Below are 17574 nucleotides of genomic sequence, written 5' to 3' on the forward strand. Positions count from 1 at the left end.
GGAGGCCAAAGAAGACGAGAGGTGAACCCTCAACGGAAATGTCAAACCAGAACAAAAGGACCACAAAAAGTGAATTACTAAACTAATACAATCAATCATAAGGCTGACCATTGCACTGTTGTTTTCTATATATGACCATTTGTGCTGAAAAGCCGACTGCATTGATTTCGTTCACTGTATTTGGACAGCATGATGTGTGTGTGAGTGTGTGTGTGTGTGTGTATTCACATATATATATAAGAACAATTTCTGTGAATGTACAAATGCACTTTGATTTCTATTAATGCCATCAGCCTTAAAACTGATTATATTAGCTTAGCAATTTCGTTTTTGTGATCCAAGGGCCAAGGCACTACCGTGCTTTTCTTCCCTTCCACCCCAGCACCCTGCAGAATGCCCCAGCCTTCCCCCAGATGTTGAGAGATTTACAAAACCGCAACGGAAAGCAGCAGGACGATCCATTTCTGTCTTTCCGGGAGATGGGCAGCATATTCAAGCAAGAGATCGCACCATCCTTTGCGTCCCATTAAAGAGACATGAAGTGTCCCTTCCGGGGGGAAAGCACACGCGTTCGGAAAATATAAAGAAACAGCAGCTCCTTGATTTATACCCATCAGCCCTGATGAGCCCATTCGGCTCGGCAACATCAGCCCCAGGGGGTGCATGCAGGGGAAGGAAGAAGCGGAAGATGCTTTGAAACAGCCGTGGCTTCTTCGTAACGCACCGTTCACCTACTGAACCGCCGTCTCTATCTGACCCAGCCGGCGTAGCTCTAAGCTGATGGATGGGGTGCCTCGGATTGTCAGGGGGGATCAGTGGTTCAGGACGGGCGCGCCCTTGGCGCAATCGCAGAGGTAAATTACCTGTGAAAGGTGTCCGACTTCCAGGTAAAAACAGATGATGAATGCATTCCATCCGACCCATAGTACGAGCCACACTGCATACTAGAGGGGAGAAGAGAGGAAGGGGTGGGGGCAGCTGTTAGAAAATGTACTCTGGGGGGAGGCTGTGAACAGCAGGAGAGGCTGAGGAGCTTGTCCCGTCTCGCCACCAGTTGGCGTTGAAAAGAAAGCCAGACATAGAGACTCAAGCGCAGAGCTGGTAGCCGGACAGAGACCTGCTGCCTAAAACACTGGGACAAATGCCCACTCCATGTACAAGGTCATGCTGTTATCTTATAAGGCCCCAAACAACTTGGGACCAGTAATACCTAGCAGACTGCCTTCCCTTCTCTACACCCAGGCGACATTTACGATCTTCGGAGGAGGCCCTGCTCATCATTCTGACATGAAGAGAATGTCATTGTGAAGAACCTCGACGGCGGGCCTTCTCTGTAGCAGCCCCCACCCTCTGGAAAACCCTCCCTCGTGCGGTTCGGGAGGCGGAAAATGTAATATCTTTTAAACGCCTCCTAAAAACATATCTTTTTAAATAAGCCTTCCCTGGACTGTAACTTACTCTGTTTTTTGTGATTTTTAAAGTTTGTTTTCATTTTATTTATTTTATTTAAGCATTTTTATGCCGCCATTCAGCCAAAAAAGGCTCTCACAGCGGCTTACAAAAGTCTTTCTTGACAGTCCCTGCCCACAGGCTTACAATCTAAAAGACAAGGGGATTGGGAGGGAGGAGGAGGGGGGAAAGGAAAGCAAATTCAGGCACTACAATCTTAGTTGCATAGTTCAGCAGTTACAGTTGACAGTTGGCAGCAGGAGGGAGGGGGCTCTCAGCTGGAGCTGGACCCAGGCACGGTGGAGAGGGGCCTGGCTGCTGCTTCCTCCCCCACTGATGGCCTCTGCAGAGACAGTTGGCAGCAAGTTCTTTTAAATTTACAAACTATGATCTTCTGAATATCTAGGGAGCTCCCTGAAAACATAGAAACCACTTCTTTTAACTCTTCAGTTTGCTGTTGCTGGGCATCTTCTAGGTAACGGAAGGGGCTTAAGCCTTTCAAAAAACCAAATTGAGACATTACCCCCTTCATCCCTGCTATTTGCTCTACAAAGTAAAACATGTGTACGCTCCACTGAACAAAAACCAGCTTTGAAATACTTCTGTCCTATCTCTCCTGCTTCTGAGGCTCTGCATTACCCTGAGGAGGACTCATATTCAAACAGGTCACAGGTCACTCTACTTTGGGGAGAGCCTTCAGGGTATCCTTTTACATCTTCCTGGCCAGAAGATGTAGCTTTCCCATCATCCGATTCGGAGGACGACACCCCTGTAGCTTCTCCTGTCCCTCAGCCACACATGAACATGTGACACTGGAAATAGACCCTGACCCTTTAAGAACTACAATCAGCATCCAGCAGGGGAGGAGCCTCTGAAAGACCAAGCTCTGACAGCCTTCTTAAGCCCTCCGGTTGACAGCAGTTCTCTGCTGAGACAACAGCTCCTTTGGGGAGAATTACACCAGCTGGCATATCATGCAGTGAGCTCTCCAAGGTCCTGATGCAATTCCTGCCTCACTTAGTGCAACCCAAACCACATAGTGAGCATCAAGGTGCAGCATGCTTTCCTCCCTGGGCCACCTGCCTAGCCGGACAATTTCTATTATGGGATGCCTCTTGTTATGTGACAGCTTTCCCAGAACTGTTGCCCTCCAGACGTTTTGGGCTAAAATTCCCATCACCTCACCCACTGGCCATGCTACCTGGGGCTGATGGGAATTGTAGTCCAAAACATCTGGAGAGAACCCATTTGGAGAAGGCTGGTCTATGGCACAGGGGGAACATGCCATGAGAGATCCATCACAACATCCTGGTTAGTCGTGACCTGAGGTGCATTCATAGTCGTTTTCCCTACTGGCCAGCAGAAGACTTTTTGCCAGTCACTACCAGCCATCAGACCTTTTTTTTTCAGGCATTATTCTCCACACAGTACAACCCTCTTCTGGAAAAGAAAGAAGGGCAGCTGAAAGATAAGGCTGCTTCGGCCTACTTGGTACCTACCAGTATGAGGTATTTGGATCTGTACTGAACGGTGCCAAAGACGCCCAGGATGACAGCCATAATGTGTACAAAATTAGCCAGGATGGGTACCCACTGATAACCCAGAAAGTCAAATATCTGCCTCTCCAGGGCCGCTACCTGCAAGAGAACAAACAAAAAGGGGGGTGTGGGGGAGGAATGGGAGACAGAGCAGAGAATAACTCATTCTGCAGCATCTCACAGAATATTTTTTTTGAAGTAGCAAAGTCTATCACATAATTGATGACAAATCCCACAGACAATTAGTTACAACAGACCAAGATGTTAGCATGATTCATTGGTTGGTGTCGGACGAATATATCACGGTGCAAGGGGATTCATTAGGAGTACTCACAAGCGGAAGAAAAGGAAAGCAGGAGTGTGTGAGGGCGGCAAAGACAGAAAAGGGTTAGGGACCAGAGGATGAGAGCAACACTGACATTACGGAGCGGCACAGGGATCTAGCATCCCTTACCTCTTGAGAAGACCCCCTGTGCTGCTGGTTAACAAGCCACCCTGCAGAAAATGTCCTGGGTTCAGACAACATGCTAATCCACAGTTTAACAACAACAACAACAACACTCAACTGCTGAGTGTGGGTTCGCATGTTGTGCAAACCCAGTCAATGTGCGAACCCAGTGTTTCAAAGGCACATCAGTACATACCGCACAGAGTCACCACACGTTTAATAGGAGGGCTCTCCCCCAACAACAAAATTTAAGACTCCCTTCCTCTTTGTCGACCATAGAAGGCAGCAACAGCTCCACACATAGGCGCCACTTGGGTCAGGCTCAGACAGAGTGTGGAAAAGGGCTAGAAAAGAAGCAATCAGAAACCAAGCTGTTTCTCCACAGGAAAGGCCTGCAGCTAACAAAACCACTTCACAAAAACTCAAAATACTTCTTCTGCCCAATTAACTATTGATTTTTTTCTTACTTACCGAATTCTACCTTGTATGTTTGAGATTTTTTAAAAATAAATAAATAAATAAATAAATAAAAACCACTGGCCTGCTCGGAGATGTTCATACGGCACTAAAAGCGCAATCTTATGCATGTTTAGACTGAAAAAGCCCTACAGTTCCCAGCAGGCCCCAGGCTAGATCTACACTACTGCTTTATAGCTGTACTGAAGTGCATTGATAACTGTTGGGGCACATTACACATTCCATATACCACTTCCATAGTGTTGTTTCCTACTTTTCATTCTACATTCTTGATGAAGGTGTAGATCTGGCCCCACTCAGCCAGGCTGGTTTGCAAGCTGATGCAGAAAAAGGTATGGAACGACCTTAATGTCGGGGGAAATGAGGAACTAAGCAGAAAAGTTGGATTTGTTCATCTCCAAAGACAATTGGTTTAGCCACTGTTTTTTTCCTTTCTTAGGGGAAAGCAGGGAAGGAACAGCAGTAATTTAATCCTCTGTGAAGCTGAAAACTTCACTGGGAATTTGCACAGATAGGCAAACCTTTCTTTGGCCACGGAGATGTTTGCCAATTTGAGAAACTGTATCTGGGCACCACCACAAAATGGCTGCCATGCGAGGCACGGCAAAGGACAAGTAAATGTCCCAAAAGATAAAGGTGGGGTCTCAGCAGCAACGTACTTAAACTCCTTGGAACTTACAGTTTTCAGCACCAGTGGAAATGGGTTTCAGAGTAATCCCAGTTGCTAGTAAGAAAATGTGTTAAGTAAAAAAAAAAGGGGAGGGAGAAGGGTAGGTCACCTTGGTGGTGTTCAGGGTGCAACGGTGCCCTCGGGCGTGATGTTGCCTACTCCTGCTCTGCAGCAATACATAGCAGTTGATGTGGGAGGAAATGATTCCGGTTAAAAATGTAAGTGTCATGAAGGAAAGGCCAAACCGATCCAATTTTCTGCAGATGTGAAGTCTGCAAAACTCGCCATTCCATTAGTCATTATGACAGGACCAAGGGGCAGGAACAGGTCTGATACGGAGCTAGGCCCTGTACAAATTAAAACAAACTCAAGTCCTTGCCAATGGCTCACGATCTAAAGAAACAAAGACACATACAAGAAGCGGGAAGAGGGGAGTGAGACACGTGGCAGAATTAACAGCAGAAATCAAAGGGTGAAGGTGAAAAGTAGGAAAGACGACGAAAAGAATATTGCAATCATCAACGTGTAAAATAAAACCTGGATCAAAGAGTTGACATTTTGGCAGTGTTCATGGTTAAAACAAAACTTAGGAATATTGATAGTAATATTAGCAGTAACAGTAGTAGTAACAGTAGCAGTAATAACACGACTTGGGACCACAATACCTGACGGAACACCTCTCCCGACATGAACCTACTCACTCACTGCGCTCAACATCTAAGGTCCTCCTCCGAGGGAAGCTCGGAGGATGGCAACGAGGTAGAGGGCCTTTTCGGTGGTGGCCCTCCGACTATGGAATGATCTCCCCAATGAGGCTCACCTGGCACCAAGGCGCCAGGTCAAGACTTTCCTCTTCTCCCAGACATTAAATGGCATTTAACAACGCTAAGTTTGTTTGTTTTTTAACGTCCCCCAGAACTGTAGTTTTTAAATGGATACCGTGGTTTTTATACTGTTGTTTTTATGTTTCTGATGGTTTTAAATTGTGTATACTTTTTAATGTTCACTGTTTTTAACTTTTGTAAACTGCCCAGAGAGCTTCGGCTATGGGGCGGTATATAAATGAAATAAATAAATAAATAAATAAATAATACAAACAAACAGCAGGGTATTTTCAGTGGTGGCACTAACTTTATCGAACATCCTCACACACACACACACACCAAGCCTCAACACTATATGACAGCCTTCTCCGGCCTGGTGTGCTCCAAATTTTTTGGACTCAACTCCCTTCAACTCCCCAACCAGCATGGCCAATGGTTGGGGATGCTGGAGGTTGTAGTCCAACACATCTAGAAGGTACAAGGCTAGGGAAGGCTCTATATGTCTTCATATGTGTGTGGTTTTTTTTTAAATGGTCTCTTTTTGTATGCACACGTGTTGCTAGTTATTGTGGGGTTGTGCGATTTCCCCCCCCCTATCTGTGCCACAATGCTAAGGGAGGGTGGGTTTGGCAGGTCTCCTGTTTTTATTTGTTATTTATTTTGTATTTCATGTTTCCCCATTTGTATGTTATCTTCTTTGAGTATATTCCTTAAAAAAAAGCAGGATGTAGTATTAATATTTTTAAAAACTCGGTGGAAAATATGAGTGCCCACCAGGGGTGCTGCACTGCAACTCCCATCACCCCATCTGGGGAGGATGGGAGTTGCAGTCCAATGTACTAGGAGGGTACCCAGTTGGGGAAGGCTGCAAGATAGCTACCTGGCTATTTTGTGGTGGTAGTGTCGGGAGAAATTGGGGGTGGGCCGGGGGGGGGGCATATGGCGTGGAGGTCCGTGTTTAGTAGGGCCATTAAGAATCAAATTAGCCTAATCTAGAAGGTGAAGCCCCGTGCAGTAGTGATTTATGGCTGGCTGTCAGGCTGCTCTCCTGAGGAAGATTGGCTTTGAGCGGCGGGGGGGGGGGGGGAGAGAAACACACACATACACACACACACACGATTCTTATCTTCAAGGAAGCTTATTTCAGTAGACTACAATGAACTGATGACAGAGAGCCAAGGATCCTGCCTCTTTTCCATTTATGAGCAACAACAAATAATCAAGAGGTGTGCCGGTCTCATAAAGGAGCTGGCTGCCCTGCAAAAGTCTAGGCTGCCGTTAGAGGGCAGCATAACTGTTCCTCTCCCTTCCAGATTTCTCTTCTCTGACATTCACAGAAGTTCATTCCTTCCCTGCCCCCAGAACGTACCGCTTTCTAAACAGATAGTCTTCTAACAATGGAGTAGTATTAGGGCTCTCCATTGATTAAAGATGTTTCGGTGGATTAAATATCTGACTGTTCATCGATTCATGCCGTGGTTGATTGATCAATTCTTGCATTTACTTCCTGTCTTTCCTCCACAATGGAACTCAAGGTGGTGTCTATGGGCCTGTTCAGACAACATGCTAAACCATGGTTAGGCTGCTAACCCTTTTGCAGCAAAGGGTGAGTGAGCATGTTTAAACCACTGTTACGTAGCTACCATGGTTAGGAATGGTTCACACAACACACTGGATCTGTTCAGACAACATGCTAAGCCATGGTTAGGTTGCAGCAAATGGTTAATAAGGATATTTAGAATCATAGAATAGCAGAGTTGGAGGGGACCTACAAGGCCATCGAGTCCAACCCCTTGCTCAATGGAGGAATCCACCTTAAAGCATCCCTGACAGATGGTTGTCCAGCTGCCTCTTGAAGGCCTCTAGTGTGGGGGAGAGCCCACAACCTCCCTAATTAATTGGTTCCATTGTCGTACTGCTCTAAAAGTCAGGAAATTTTTCCTGATGTCCAGCTGGAATTTGGCTTCCTGTCACTTGAGCTCATTATTCCGTGTCCTGCACTCTGGGAGGATCGAGAAGAGATCCTGGCCCTCCTCTGTGTGACAACCTTTCAAGTATTGGAAGAGTGCTATCATGTCTCCCCTCAATCTTCTCTTCTCCAGACTAAACATGCCCAGTTCTTTCAGTCTCTCCTCATAGGGCTTTGTTTCCAGACCCCTGATCATCCTCATTATGTAGCCACCATGGTTAGGAATGGTTCACAAGCCACGTTAAGTCATGGTTTGCATGACATGCTAAGTGTTATGACTAGGCTTGCTCTATTTAAGTTGGGGGAAGGAGTTTCAAGCAATCAATTAGAATCAGATTCTGAAGCAGAAGACAGCACCAGAAACATGCCAGATTATACCAGTGGGGGAAGCAGCTCTCACGGGCTGTTCACTACCTGGGAATGAACTTTCTCCAGAGCTTATCTCCTCAAGTGTAAACAACACACAGTCAGTGGGAAATCAGTATTCTTCTGAGGGGGAGGGCACTGATAGGCTAGCCGATCTTAAAGTATGCCGCAAACTAAAACGGGCGGAGCTAAAGGAAGGTGAGAGGAAGTCAGCCCGGCTGGCATCTCGTCAGAAGCTGCATCAGAACCAGTCTCCTGAAGTTAAAGTGTTCTGGGAAAAGGCTTTCCATTCTTCTTGAAAGGACAATGGTCTCGCTTAGTTTGCATAGTTTTGCATAGAGGAAAGTTCCTAAAGATTAGACTCTCTTCAGGTAGGAAGAGACGTTTATTGCCTGAATAAAGCTTTGTGGATTACTTGGCAGACCTCTTTATTGTCTCCCAAGAAGACGGGTGTACTTGGGAAACAGGACACTAAGCCATAATGTTTAGCTCAAAATGCTTAACCACATGGCTTAGTGTGCCATCTGAATAGGGTCTATGAGGTTCCCAGGTGACCTCTCAAACGTAGACCCCTTAGCTTCAACAAGGCAGTTGCATCACGTGTGCTTGGATCACACCCTGGGAAGCAAAATCTTAATAAAGGTGCCTTCAAGATGCGGGAGCTTCGGTTATGGGGTGGTATATAAATGCAATAAATAAAGTTATCAGTGCATCTCCAGATGACTTACAGTAGATCAGAGGTGTGGAACCTTTTTCAGCCTGAGGGCCAAATTGCATTTTGCTGAAGCTCTTGGGGGCCGCATTCTATTGGTGGGTGAAGCCAAAGCCAAAAGGGGGCGGGCCCAAAAAATACCAGCATATCGTAACTGAAAGCTCTTTTTGCCAGTAACTAAGCCTTAGGAGAGGCATTTCAATCTTTTAGAAAGAGGGGGGAAATGTACAGAAGCCATCAAATCATCGGCGGCTGGGTAGGAAGTGGGTGTGGCTGGGGGAAGTGGATGTGGGCTGGGGAAGTGGGAGTGGCCATCTCCGGGCCTGAGGTTCCTTGCAGTAGATCATTAAGGCTTTCTGAGTCCTGCTTACTTAGCAGTTGCAACAACAACAACGGCTTGTTGCATCATTGTTCTTTCCATAAATTAAGAAAGCTGGAAAGGAGAAAGCCAGGAGGGCATTTTTGTGTATAGAAGAATTAAGAGCTCAATTCTGGGTCTGAAAACAAATCCCCCCGCGTTGAACATGTATTCAAAATGGTGTCTTTGTTGCTGCTATTCTATTTCTCCTGCAAGCAACTTATCCTGCACCTGGCTTTGGTTGATGGACCTCAAGGGTCTAGTAAAAATAGCAACGTAGATCCAGAAAGTCTCAAATCTGCCCACCTCTACTTTAGTACACTGGAAAAGGGCTGGGACTTGCAATTAAAGAAACAACACAAGACTCTGCAACTCATTCACAATTTAATAAGCTCAGAATTGGCCCGCTTCTCAGCTTTGAGGACATTGTAGATCTCTTAGCCGGTTGGCAGCTGACTGCTGATTGTCCCAAAGAGGAATGGCTTCTCCATTCTGCCTAGAGAAAATAGTTGGTGCTACAGTATGAGCACGGGAGGGTGGAGAGAGAGCTGAATGTGTGTTCAGGTCACCAGCCTGAGCATCCATCAACAGGGCTCCCTAGGCAAGAGTGGCAGGAAACCGGACTCAAATCGTGGAAGGAAAACAAGCCAATAAGCCCTGGTTTTAAATGCACACTTGTTTGCAGCCACATCTGTGCTCTTGCGCTTTTCCATTACTCCTTCAACAGCCTCCCTTCATTATGCCCCATCGTGGCACATATCAGCTGCGGTAAAGATAATTAAGTGCCGCACCAGAGCAGGACCACTGATGCACAGATGAACTCTGGTTCATCGAAAAATGAATTGGCTTCTGCTTAGGACGGTATGAAATAGCCCCAAACACTCATTAGCAGAGGTGTGAGATTAATTACGTAGCACTGCTGGTAGCGGTTAGGGGGAGGTAGGATTTTTAAGCTTCAAAAAGCAAGGAACCCTTAGTATCTCATTGTTCATTCACTTGTAACACTGCAACACGCATTCACACGCGCGCGTGTGCGTCGCCACTTCATTTCTCACCACTTGGATGCTCAGTGCTCGAAGGCTGCCCAGCTGCACATGTGAACAGACCCCTGTGGGAAGTATCATAAGTCCCACTGTTTGTTCTACTGCCCTGTCTATTCTGAAATTCGTTCTAAATATTTGGATCGTTGTTCTGTGAATGAGTCCAGTTGGTCTGATTCAAAAAGAATACACTTTCTGTTTACATGCAACAACAAGACTGCCTTATTGGCATTGGCCAACTTCATTCTTGCAGCTCAAATGGGGGTGAGGGGACAAGAACAAGCCAGGAAACCTCCAAATGATTGGCAGTTTAGGAAAGGAGGTGTGGCCTGAGAAAGGGGGCGTGGCCAAGGTTTTTTTTAAAGCAAATTGTCCAACTGCACAAATGTCCTGTCATACACACACACACACACACACACACACCAAGCGAAACACATTATTTCTCTTTCACAACTGGACAGATTATCACAAACACTAGTAGCATCTTAAACTTAAAGTCAGATTGACAGGGCCGCACGGATACCCAGGAAGGGCGACAGACCAAGAGACGTACACCACTGGTTGTCACCTACAGCCTCCAACTGAAACCACTGCAACGGATCATCTGTGAACTCCAACCCATCATCAGCACAGACACTTCTCTCTCACAAGCCTTAGTAGGCAGACCAGTCCTGGCCTACAAATAACCTCCCAACCTGAAGCAGATGCTAACCAGCAACAGTACACAAGACAGAGACACGGACAGAGGGACCAGACCATGCAATAGACCCAAGGGCCAACTCTGCCCCCACATCTATTCAGGCAACACTGTCACAGGACCCAACAACATCAGTCACACCATCAAGGGCTCTTTCACCTGCATCCTTATATAATTTGTGTTACATGCCATCCATGCCATTGTCTATTGGTAAGTTCTTAATAATAATAGTGCTGGTATTGACATTTAAAGCCCTAAACGGCTTGGGGCCAGGTTATTTGAAGGAACGCCTCCTCCTCCCATATGTACCTGCCCGGACCTTAAGATCATCCTCAGGGGCCCTTCTCCGTGAGCCACTGCCAAAGGAAGTGAGGCAGGTGGCTACTAGGAGCAGGGCTTTCTCCGCTGTGGCACCCCGGTTGTGGAATGAGCTCCCCAGAGAGGTCCGCCTGGCTCCTACACTGTACTCCTTTCGTCGCCAGCTGAAGACCTTTTTATTCTCTCAGTATTTTAACACTTAATTTTAACTTAAATTTAAATTTTACTGTTTTAACTCTGTATTTTAATTTTATATCAATTTTGCTGCGTGGTTTTATTCTGGTTGTGCTTTTTATACTGTATTTTGTATTTGTGCTTTTAACCTGTTGGTTGTTTTATTACGGTTTTAATTTTTGTGAACCGCCCAGAGAGCTTCGGCTATTGGGCGGTATAAAAATGTAATAAATAAATAAATACATACATACATACATACATACACACACATAATACAGAACACGTATCTTATTTTTTCACCACTTTTTTCAACTGCACATTCAGATTTCCAACTGCACATTTTGTGTCCAACTGCACACTAAAAAAAAACCTGGGCGTGGCCAAATGGCAAACCCCAGAGGACTGGACTGGGATGCCAGGTGGAGCAGATTTCACCCTCGGGCGTGAGGTTCAACACCCCTGCACTATGAGAATAACCCAAGAACAATGTTACTGATAGGCACTGGAGAAAGGAGATGCAAACATTTCTACACTTATCTAAACTGCGGGATTCTCAAGTCTTAAACCTGTGTTTGTTGACTGACCGGTATGGATGGGACTTTGGAAGAAGGGGCCAAGGCTCAATGGCAAAGCACCCGCATTGCATGCAAAAAATCACAGGTTGAATCCCTGGCATTTCCAAGTAGAGCTGAATAAGACCACTGCCAGCCAGTGCCCCTGATGCTGCTGGGTGGGCGGCATTCCAGTCGGCCAACCACTTTGTCCAGAACTCTGAGCCCATTTATATTCCATGTCCATGCCACGGCTACCGCTCTGCACCAGAGCTGGACAAGACCACTGCCAGCCAGTGCCCCTGATGCTGCTGGGTGGGCAGCATTCCAGTCGGCCAGCCACTTTGTCCAGAACTCTGAGCCCATTTATATTCCATGCCCATGCCACGGCTACCGCTCCGCACCAGAGCAACCTTGAAATTAATTGCACCCTGATGAACCATTATCCTTGAGCGCTGCTATTTCATTTGCCATATGCCTTGGGCTCAGTGGGGATTTCACTTAATTAAGCTGCACTGGAACTGACATTTGCAAAGTAACGAACCTTCTGGAACCACCAGAAGAGACGCCACGTCCAGGCTCAGCCACAAGAACTAAGTTCAGCAGGAAGGGGCCCCACCCTCAAAATGGCCAGGGATTTGGGAGAGGCTCCCAAGCAGAAAGGAAGCTCGCCACTAAGAGCTGGAGGAAAGTGGAACACAAGTCCACCAGGTCCTGCTCAAATGAGGCTGCTGGACAAGACCATGCAAAGGGTTTGGAGTGAAGTCATCTGTATGCTGATGACACTTCTCTTCCCTCCTGAGATTTCAGAGCCACAGTCTAAGTGTACAGCTTGGCAGGATGGCTGAAGATAAGACTCAAATAGTCCTGATCCTTAGATCTTATGGCATGAGCTTGGTAGGGACAGTCATCAACTCCGCCTTCCCCAATATGGTCCCTTCAGATGCTTTGACTACAACTCCCAGCATCACTGACCATCAGCCATGCTGGCTGATGGGAAATGTAAGCCAAAAACATCCAGAGGGCACCAGGTTGAGGAAGACTAAATTAACTAGTAAGGTTCGGTCTTTTCCAGTTTAACCAAGTTCAAAATCTTGGGTTGCTTTGAGGGACAGGCAGATGCACCTACTTCTGGTCTGCATCAGCTCCGCATGTGTTAACCCTTTAATCCATTGTTTCTGCAGTAACCTGCCATTTTACCACAAAAAAAACCTCCCCCAAACTGTGCACAAAAATGCACATTTCTTCCAAAAGACACTTTTAAAAATGTATTTCGATCTGAGAACTGTGCTGGAACTTTCAGGGCAGGCAAAAGTCAGTGGATAACACACTGTTATCCAAGTGCATTTAGGATTACAAGTTAAGATTCAATCCGCACTTTCATCCAGGAGTTGTGGCTTAGGCCAGTTCTTTTTGGAATTCACGAAGATCAAATTCTTAGTTCCGGGGCACCCTAAATATTAAGATTATACCACCAAGAATGAGTCTTTGGTAACTCTTGAGTTGTGTAAAATACAGCGAGGAAGAGTGCACTTTTTTGAGGGGGGGGGGGAAGTTACATGATTAAATCTAGTCTTTCTGAGTAGTGATTTAAATCAAACTGATTTAAATCAAATCCACCCTGCCCTAAATTAAATTAAATTAAATTAGTTTATTTATTTTATTGCATTTATATCCCACCTTTTCCCTCCAAGGAACCCAAGGTGGCGTACATAGTCCTCCTCCTCTCCATTTTATCCTCACAACAACCACCCTGTGAGGTAGGTTTGGCTGAGAGTCTGTGACTGGCTGAGTGGGGACTAGAACCCGGATCGCCTGACTCCCAGTCTAACACTTTAGTTACTACACCACACTGGCTCTCTTTAGTTGATGCTAAACAACATTAAACCCAGGCAGAAATGCTGAATGTACATATATGATGTAATACTTGACCTATGTAACCAGAACTATAAATTATAAAAAAATAAATTAAAGACGAAGATCACATTCTGCAAGCATCCCTGGTGGCTCCAGGATACATCACTACACTTCGCACCTGAAGCTGAAGCTGTCTACAAAAACGTTTATCACCTGCTGTATCTGCTAAGAAGATGGCAATTTGTTCCTTTATATCAAGGCTGGGGGATGCTGGACTCCAACTCCCATCAGCCCCAGCCTGCATGGCTAATGGTCAGGGTGATGGGAATTGTAGTCAGACAGCATCTGGAAGGTCACAGGTTCTCAGCAGCATAAGGAACAGCAATGGCAGAAGGAAACAAGGCACACGGGGAGTGTGTTTATTTATTTATTTATTTATTTATTTTATTACATTTATATACTGCCCCCCAGCCGAAGCTCTCTGTTTACAGGCAGAATCACACTCCTGAGAGGCTTCTGGAAGTGCAACTCCGCTTCTAAACAAGGAAAGAGCTCCCCACATGGCTGTTGTTCTAGTTTGCTGCTGCTGCCACTACCACATCATCAAATTCCCACCAAAACAGCCAGGGGGATTGCATGCAACCCACAGGACAAGTGTTGCCCGGGTATAAGGACTGCAGCCCAGAACCCGTTAGTGAATCCCAGTCTGTATCCAAACCTCTTTGTGGTCCTCTTCCGAAGAAAAAAGGACCAAGAAGTTCTGGCAAAAGGCTTGCTTATCCTTCATTGTGCTCATGTGTTGGACTACAACTCTCACCATACCCAGCCACCGTGGCCAGGGATGGTGGGAGTTGTAGTCCAACACATCAGGTGGGCGCCAGGCTGGGCAAGGCTGAGCTATTTCAATGATAAATATTTTGGGGGGGGGGGGAATTGATCCATTGTATTTACATCCCACCTTTTTTCCTCCAAGGAACCCAAGGTGGCATACATAATCCTCCTCTCCCTTTTATCCTCACAGCAACAACCCTGTGAGGTAGGTTGGGCTGAGAGTCTGTGACTGGCCCAAAGTCACCAGTGGGTTTCCATGGCCAAGCGGGGACTAGAACCCAGATCTCCCGACTCCCAGGCCAACGCTTTAGCCACTACACCACGCTGGTTCTCAATATTTGTACCGATGCATAAATACCGTGCATGGTCATATTGTCATCATACACCACAAGAGAAAAGCCTGGGGCTTCATTGGGCACCGAAACCGAGAGCTTTCAGCCCATCCATGCTTGTGCCTGATGTGCTAAGTGCAAGCTGTAGGCCAGTTTATCAAAGCAGGAAATTAGGTTTGTCTGGCACGATTTGGTCTTAATAAATGTATGGCGGCTGGTGGTAATAATTGTTCTGTTCCTCCAGGGTGATCGCCAGTTAATTGTTTTATTATTTGCTCTATTATTATTATTTTACAATTAGATGTCATGCAGTTGCACATTTTTTATTGCCGTTCATGAGAAAATATTTGCCGGCTCAGAATTTCAACATTCAGTGCATGCAGACCATTTTGTTCAAGCCAAAGAAAAACGTTGGGAAAACTTTAACAGTACTACCCAGAATCCTGAACCCTTAAAACAGGGGTGGGCAACTTGTGGCCCCTTCAGATGTTCTGGCCTACAACTCCCATCATGCCTCACCATTGTCTATACTGGCAAGGGATGGTGGGAATTGTAGGTCAAAACAACGGGAGGCTCACAGGTCCCCCTCGCCATCCTTAAAAAGACAGCCGATAGATGGAGGGAATGTCGAGATTTGTTTTAAATGACACCTCGGAGTCTTCTGATGGAAAGCCCCCTGCCTGCATACTTAGCATTACCACCGCAAGGCAGTCTGGATGGAAAGACATAGGCTGATTGCTTAATTTGATTTAAATTGAGATGTCTATATTTCCTGATTATCGTTTTCTTTAGTAACTGCATTTAAGCTGCTGACAATTAGGCTTCACTTAAATTGCAGGTGAAGCGTTCCACGTATGAATACTAATGCGTTCCACTATTAATGCAGCGGGCGCCAGGTAAGCGATGAAAAGCAAACTGCAAGGATGCTCCTCTTTGACCCCCCAGACTGAAAGAACTGGGCATGTTTAGCCTGGAGAAGAGAAGATTGAGGGGAGACATGATAGCACTCTTCAAATACTTAAAAGGTTGTCACACAGAGGAGGGCCAGGATCTCTTCTCGATCCTCCCAGAGTGCAGGACACGGAATAACGGGCTCAAGTTAAAGGAAGCCAGATTCCGGCTGGACATCAGGAAAAACTTCCTGACTGTTAGAGCAGTACGACAATGGAATCAGTTACCTAGGGAGGTTGTGGGCTCTCCCACACTAGAGGCCTTCAAGAGGCAGCTGGATAACCATCTGTCAGGGATGCTTTAGGGTGGATTCCTGCATTGAGCAGGGGGTCGGACTTGATGGCCTTGTAGGCCCCTTCCAACTCTGCTATTCTATGATTCTATGACTCTCCAGGGCAGCATCCAAGAGGAACATATGAAGCTGCATTGTACCCTTGCTTCACCTACTCCAGTCTCATCTGATCTGACTTGCAAGTCTCAGCCCTATCCCTGAGACCCTTTAATTCAGGTGTGGTGCAGGCCTCTGAACCTGGACCTCCGGGCTCTCGGCAAGTAAGCCTAAATACACCAGTTGCTGGGAAACATGGGTGGAAGGGTGCTGTTGTACTGTGTCCTGCTTGTGGGTCCCAGGCTGACAGCCGGTTGGCCTCTGTGTGAACAGAGTACCCAGCTAGATGGACCCTTGGTCTGATCCAGCAGAGCTCTTCTTATGTTCTTATATTCATGGCAGCATTTCCCCAAGCCATGCCCCTGGCTGGCCTGGTTCTAGTTTATTGATACCATTTGCTCCATCCTGCTCTGTCCCCCAATCACAAAGCTGACAAAGGAAACTTGCACTAGATGGGAGGAAAAACACATGGATGCTAATGCCTTTTGCTGCTGTTGACTCATACACAACTCCATCCACTTTGGGCTGTGATCCCACCCACTGCCAGGATGAAGACACACACACACCCCAACAGGTTTTGACCAAGGTAATGCAGACCTCAACAGGAAAAAGCTTCCCCATCCCTGCTTTAACTGGGGACGCCGTGGACTGAACCCAGAGCCTTGTAGAAGCAACACACCTGCTCCTGAACAGTTTCGGCCCTCCCAATTTATGGCTCCCAAAATGCCCCCATAGGCATTGACATTGGGTTCCATTTAGCTGTGAAATCTCCTTCCCTTGATGCTCACTAAGGTTCAAATAGGAGCATCTTCTGAACTCAATAAGGACTGGACGTGCTTAGTGGCTATGCAATGCTGAATGTGGTGGTCGGGGTGTGGGGAGAATGGCTGGAATCTGGAACAGGGAGCACTCCACACTACAAAGCCCCAATGGCAAGGTGGTTCCCCCCTCACACACACACACACCAAAAAACAGCAACAGTTCAATGAGGACAGATCATGTTCAGTAGTCACAGAATGGGGTGCATGCGTGTGTGATGGAGATGGGAATTCCATGGAAAGGAGAACAGAATGGAGTCCTCTGAGCAGGAACACCCCACCCTGCCTCCATTGTTTAAATTACCTGAACACACAAAAATAGTAGGCAGCAAACATGATCGTAGAAGGGTTTTTCATGCTGTATCTTGAGAAATAGAACCCTTTTCTTCTCAGAAACATGCGGAGCGCACCCATCGACTAAATACACCACTCGGATGCTTGCTTTGCACCGGAATTATGGTTCCAACTCACGTGAAATTGAATCCCTCCACTAACTAGAGTGGGAGAGGGCCTTTTCAGTGGTGGCCCCTGAATTATGGAATGATCTCCCTGACAAGTTTCGCCTGGCGCCAACATTGTTATCTTTTTGATGCCAGGTCAAGACTTTTCTCTTCTCCAAGGCATTGAACAGCCTTTAACGGCAAATGCCGAGTTTTTTTAACTCAGGCATTTAACACCATTTAACAATGCCAAGTTTGTTTTTTAACGGACTCCTAGAACGGTTGTTTTTAAATGCATACTGTTGTTTTTATACTGTTGTTTTTATGTTTTTAAATTTTGTATACTTTTAATGTTTACTGTTTTTA

At 46.2% G+C, this 17574-nt stretch overlaps 1 protein-coding gene across 1 annotated transcript in view; it reads right to left on the reverse strand.

Annotated features, from left to right (window-relative positions):
• The window catches only part of NKAIN1 (sodium/potassium transporting ATPase interacting 1), a 56543-nt gene that overhangs the window by 11249 nt on the left and 27720 nt on the right, over window positions 1–17574 (reverse strand). Inside the window, exons 2-3 of the mRNA XM_063140769.1 lie at window positions 2949–3086; window positions 864–944 (exon numbers count right to left, since the gene is read on the reverse strand). Coding sequence (XP_062996839.1) covers window positions 864–944; window positions 2949–3086 — 219 coding nt within the window. The remainder of the gene's footprint in view (window positions 1–863; window positions 945–2948; window positions 3087–17574) is intronic.

Source organism: Elgaria multicarinata, chromosome 13 (genome assembly GCF_023053635.1).
Source record: "Elgaria multicarinata webbii isolate HBS135686 ecotype San Diego chromosome 13, rElgMul1.1.pri, whole genome shotgun sequence".
NCBI classification, from domain to species: domain Eukaryota; kingdom Metazoa; phylum Chordata; class Lepidosauria; order Squamata; family Anguidae; genus Elgaria; species Elgaria multicarinata.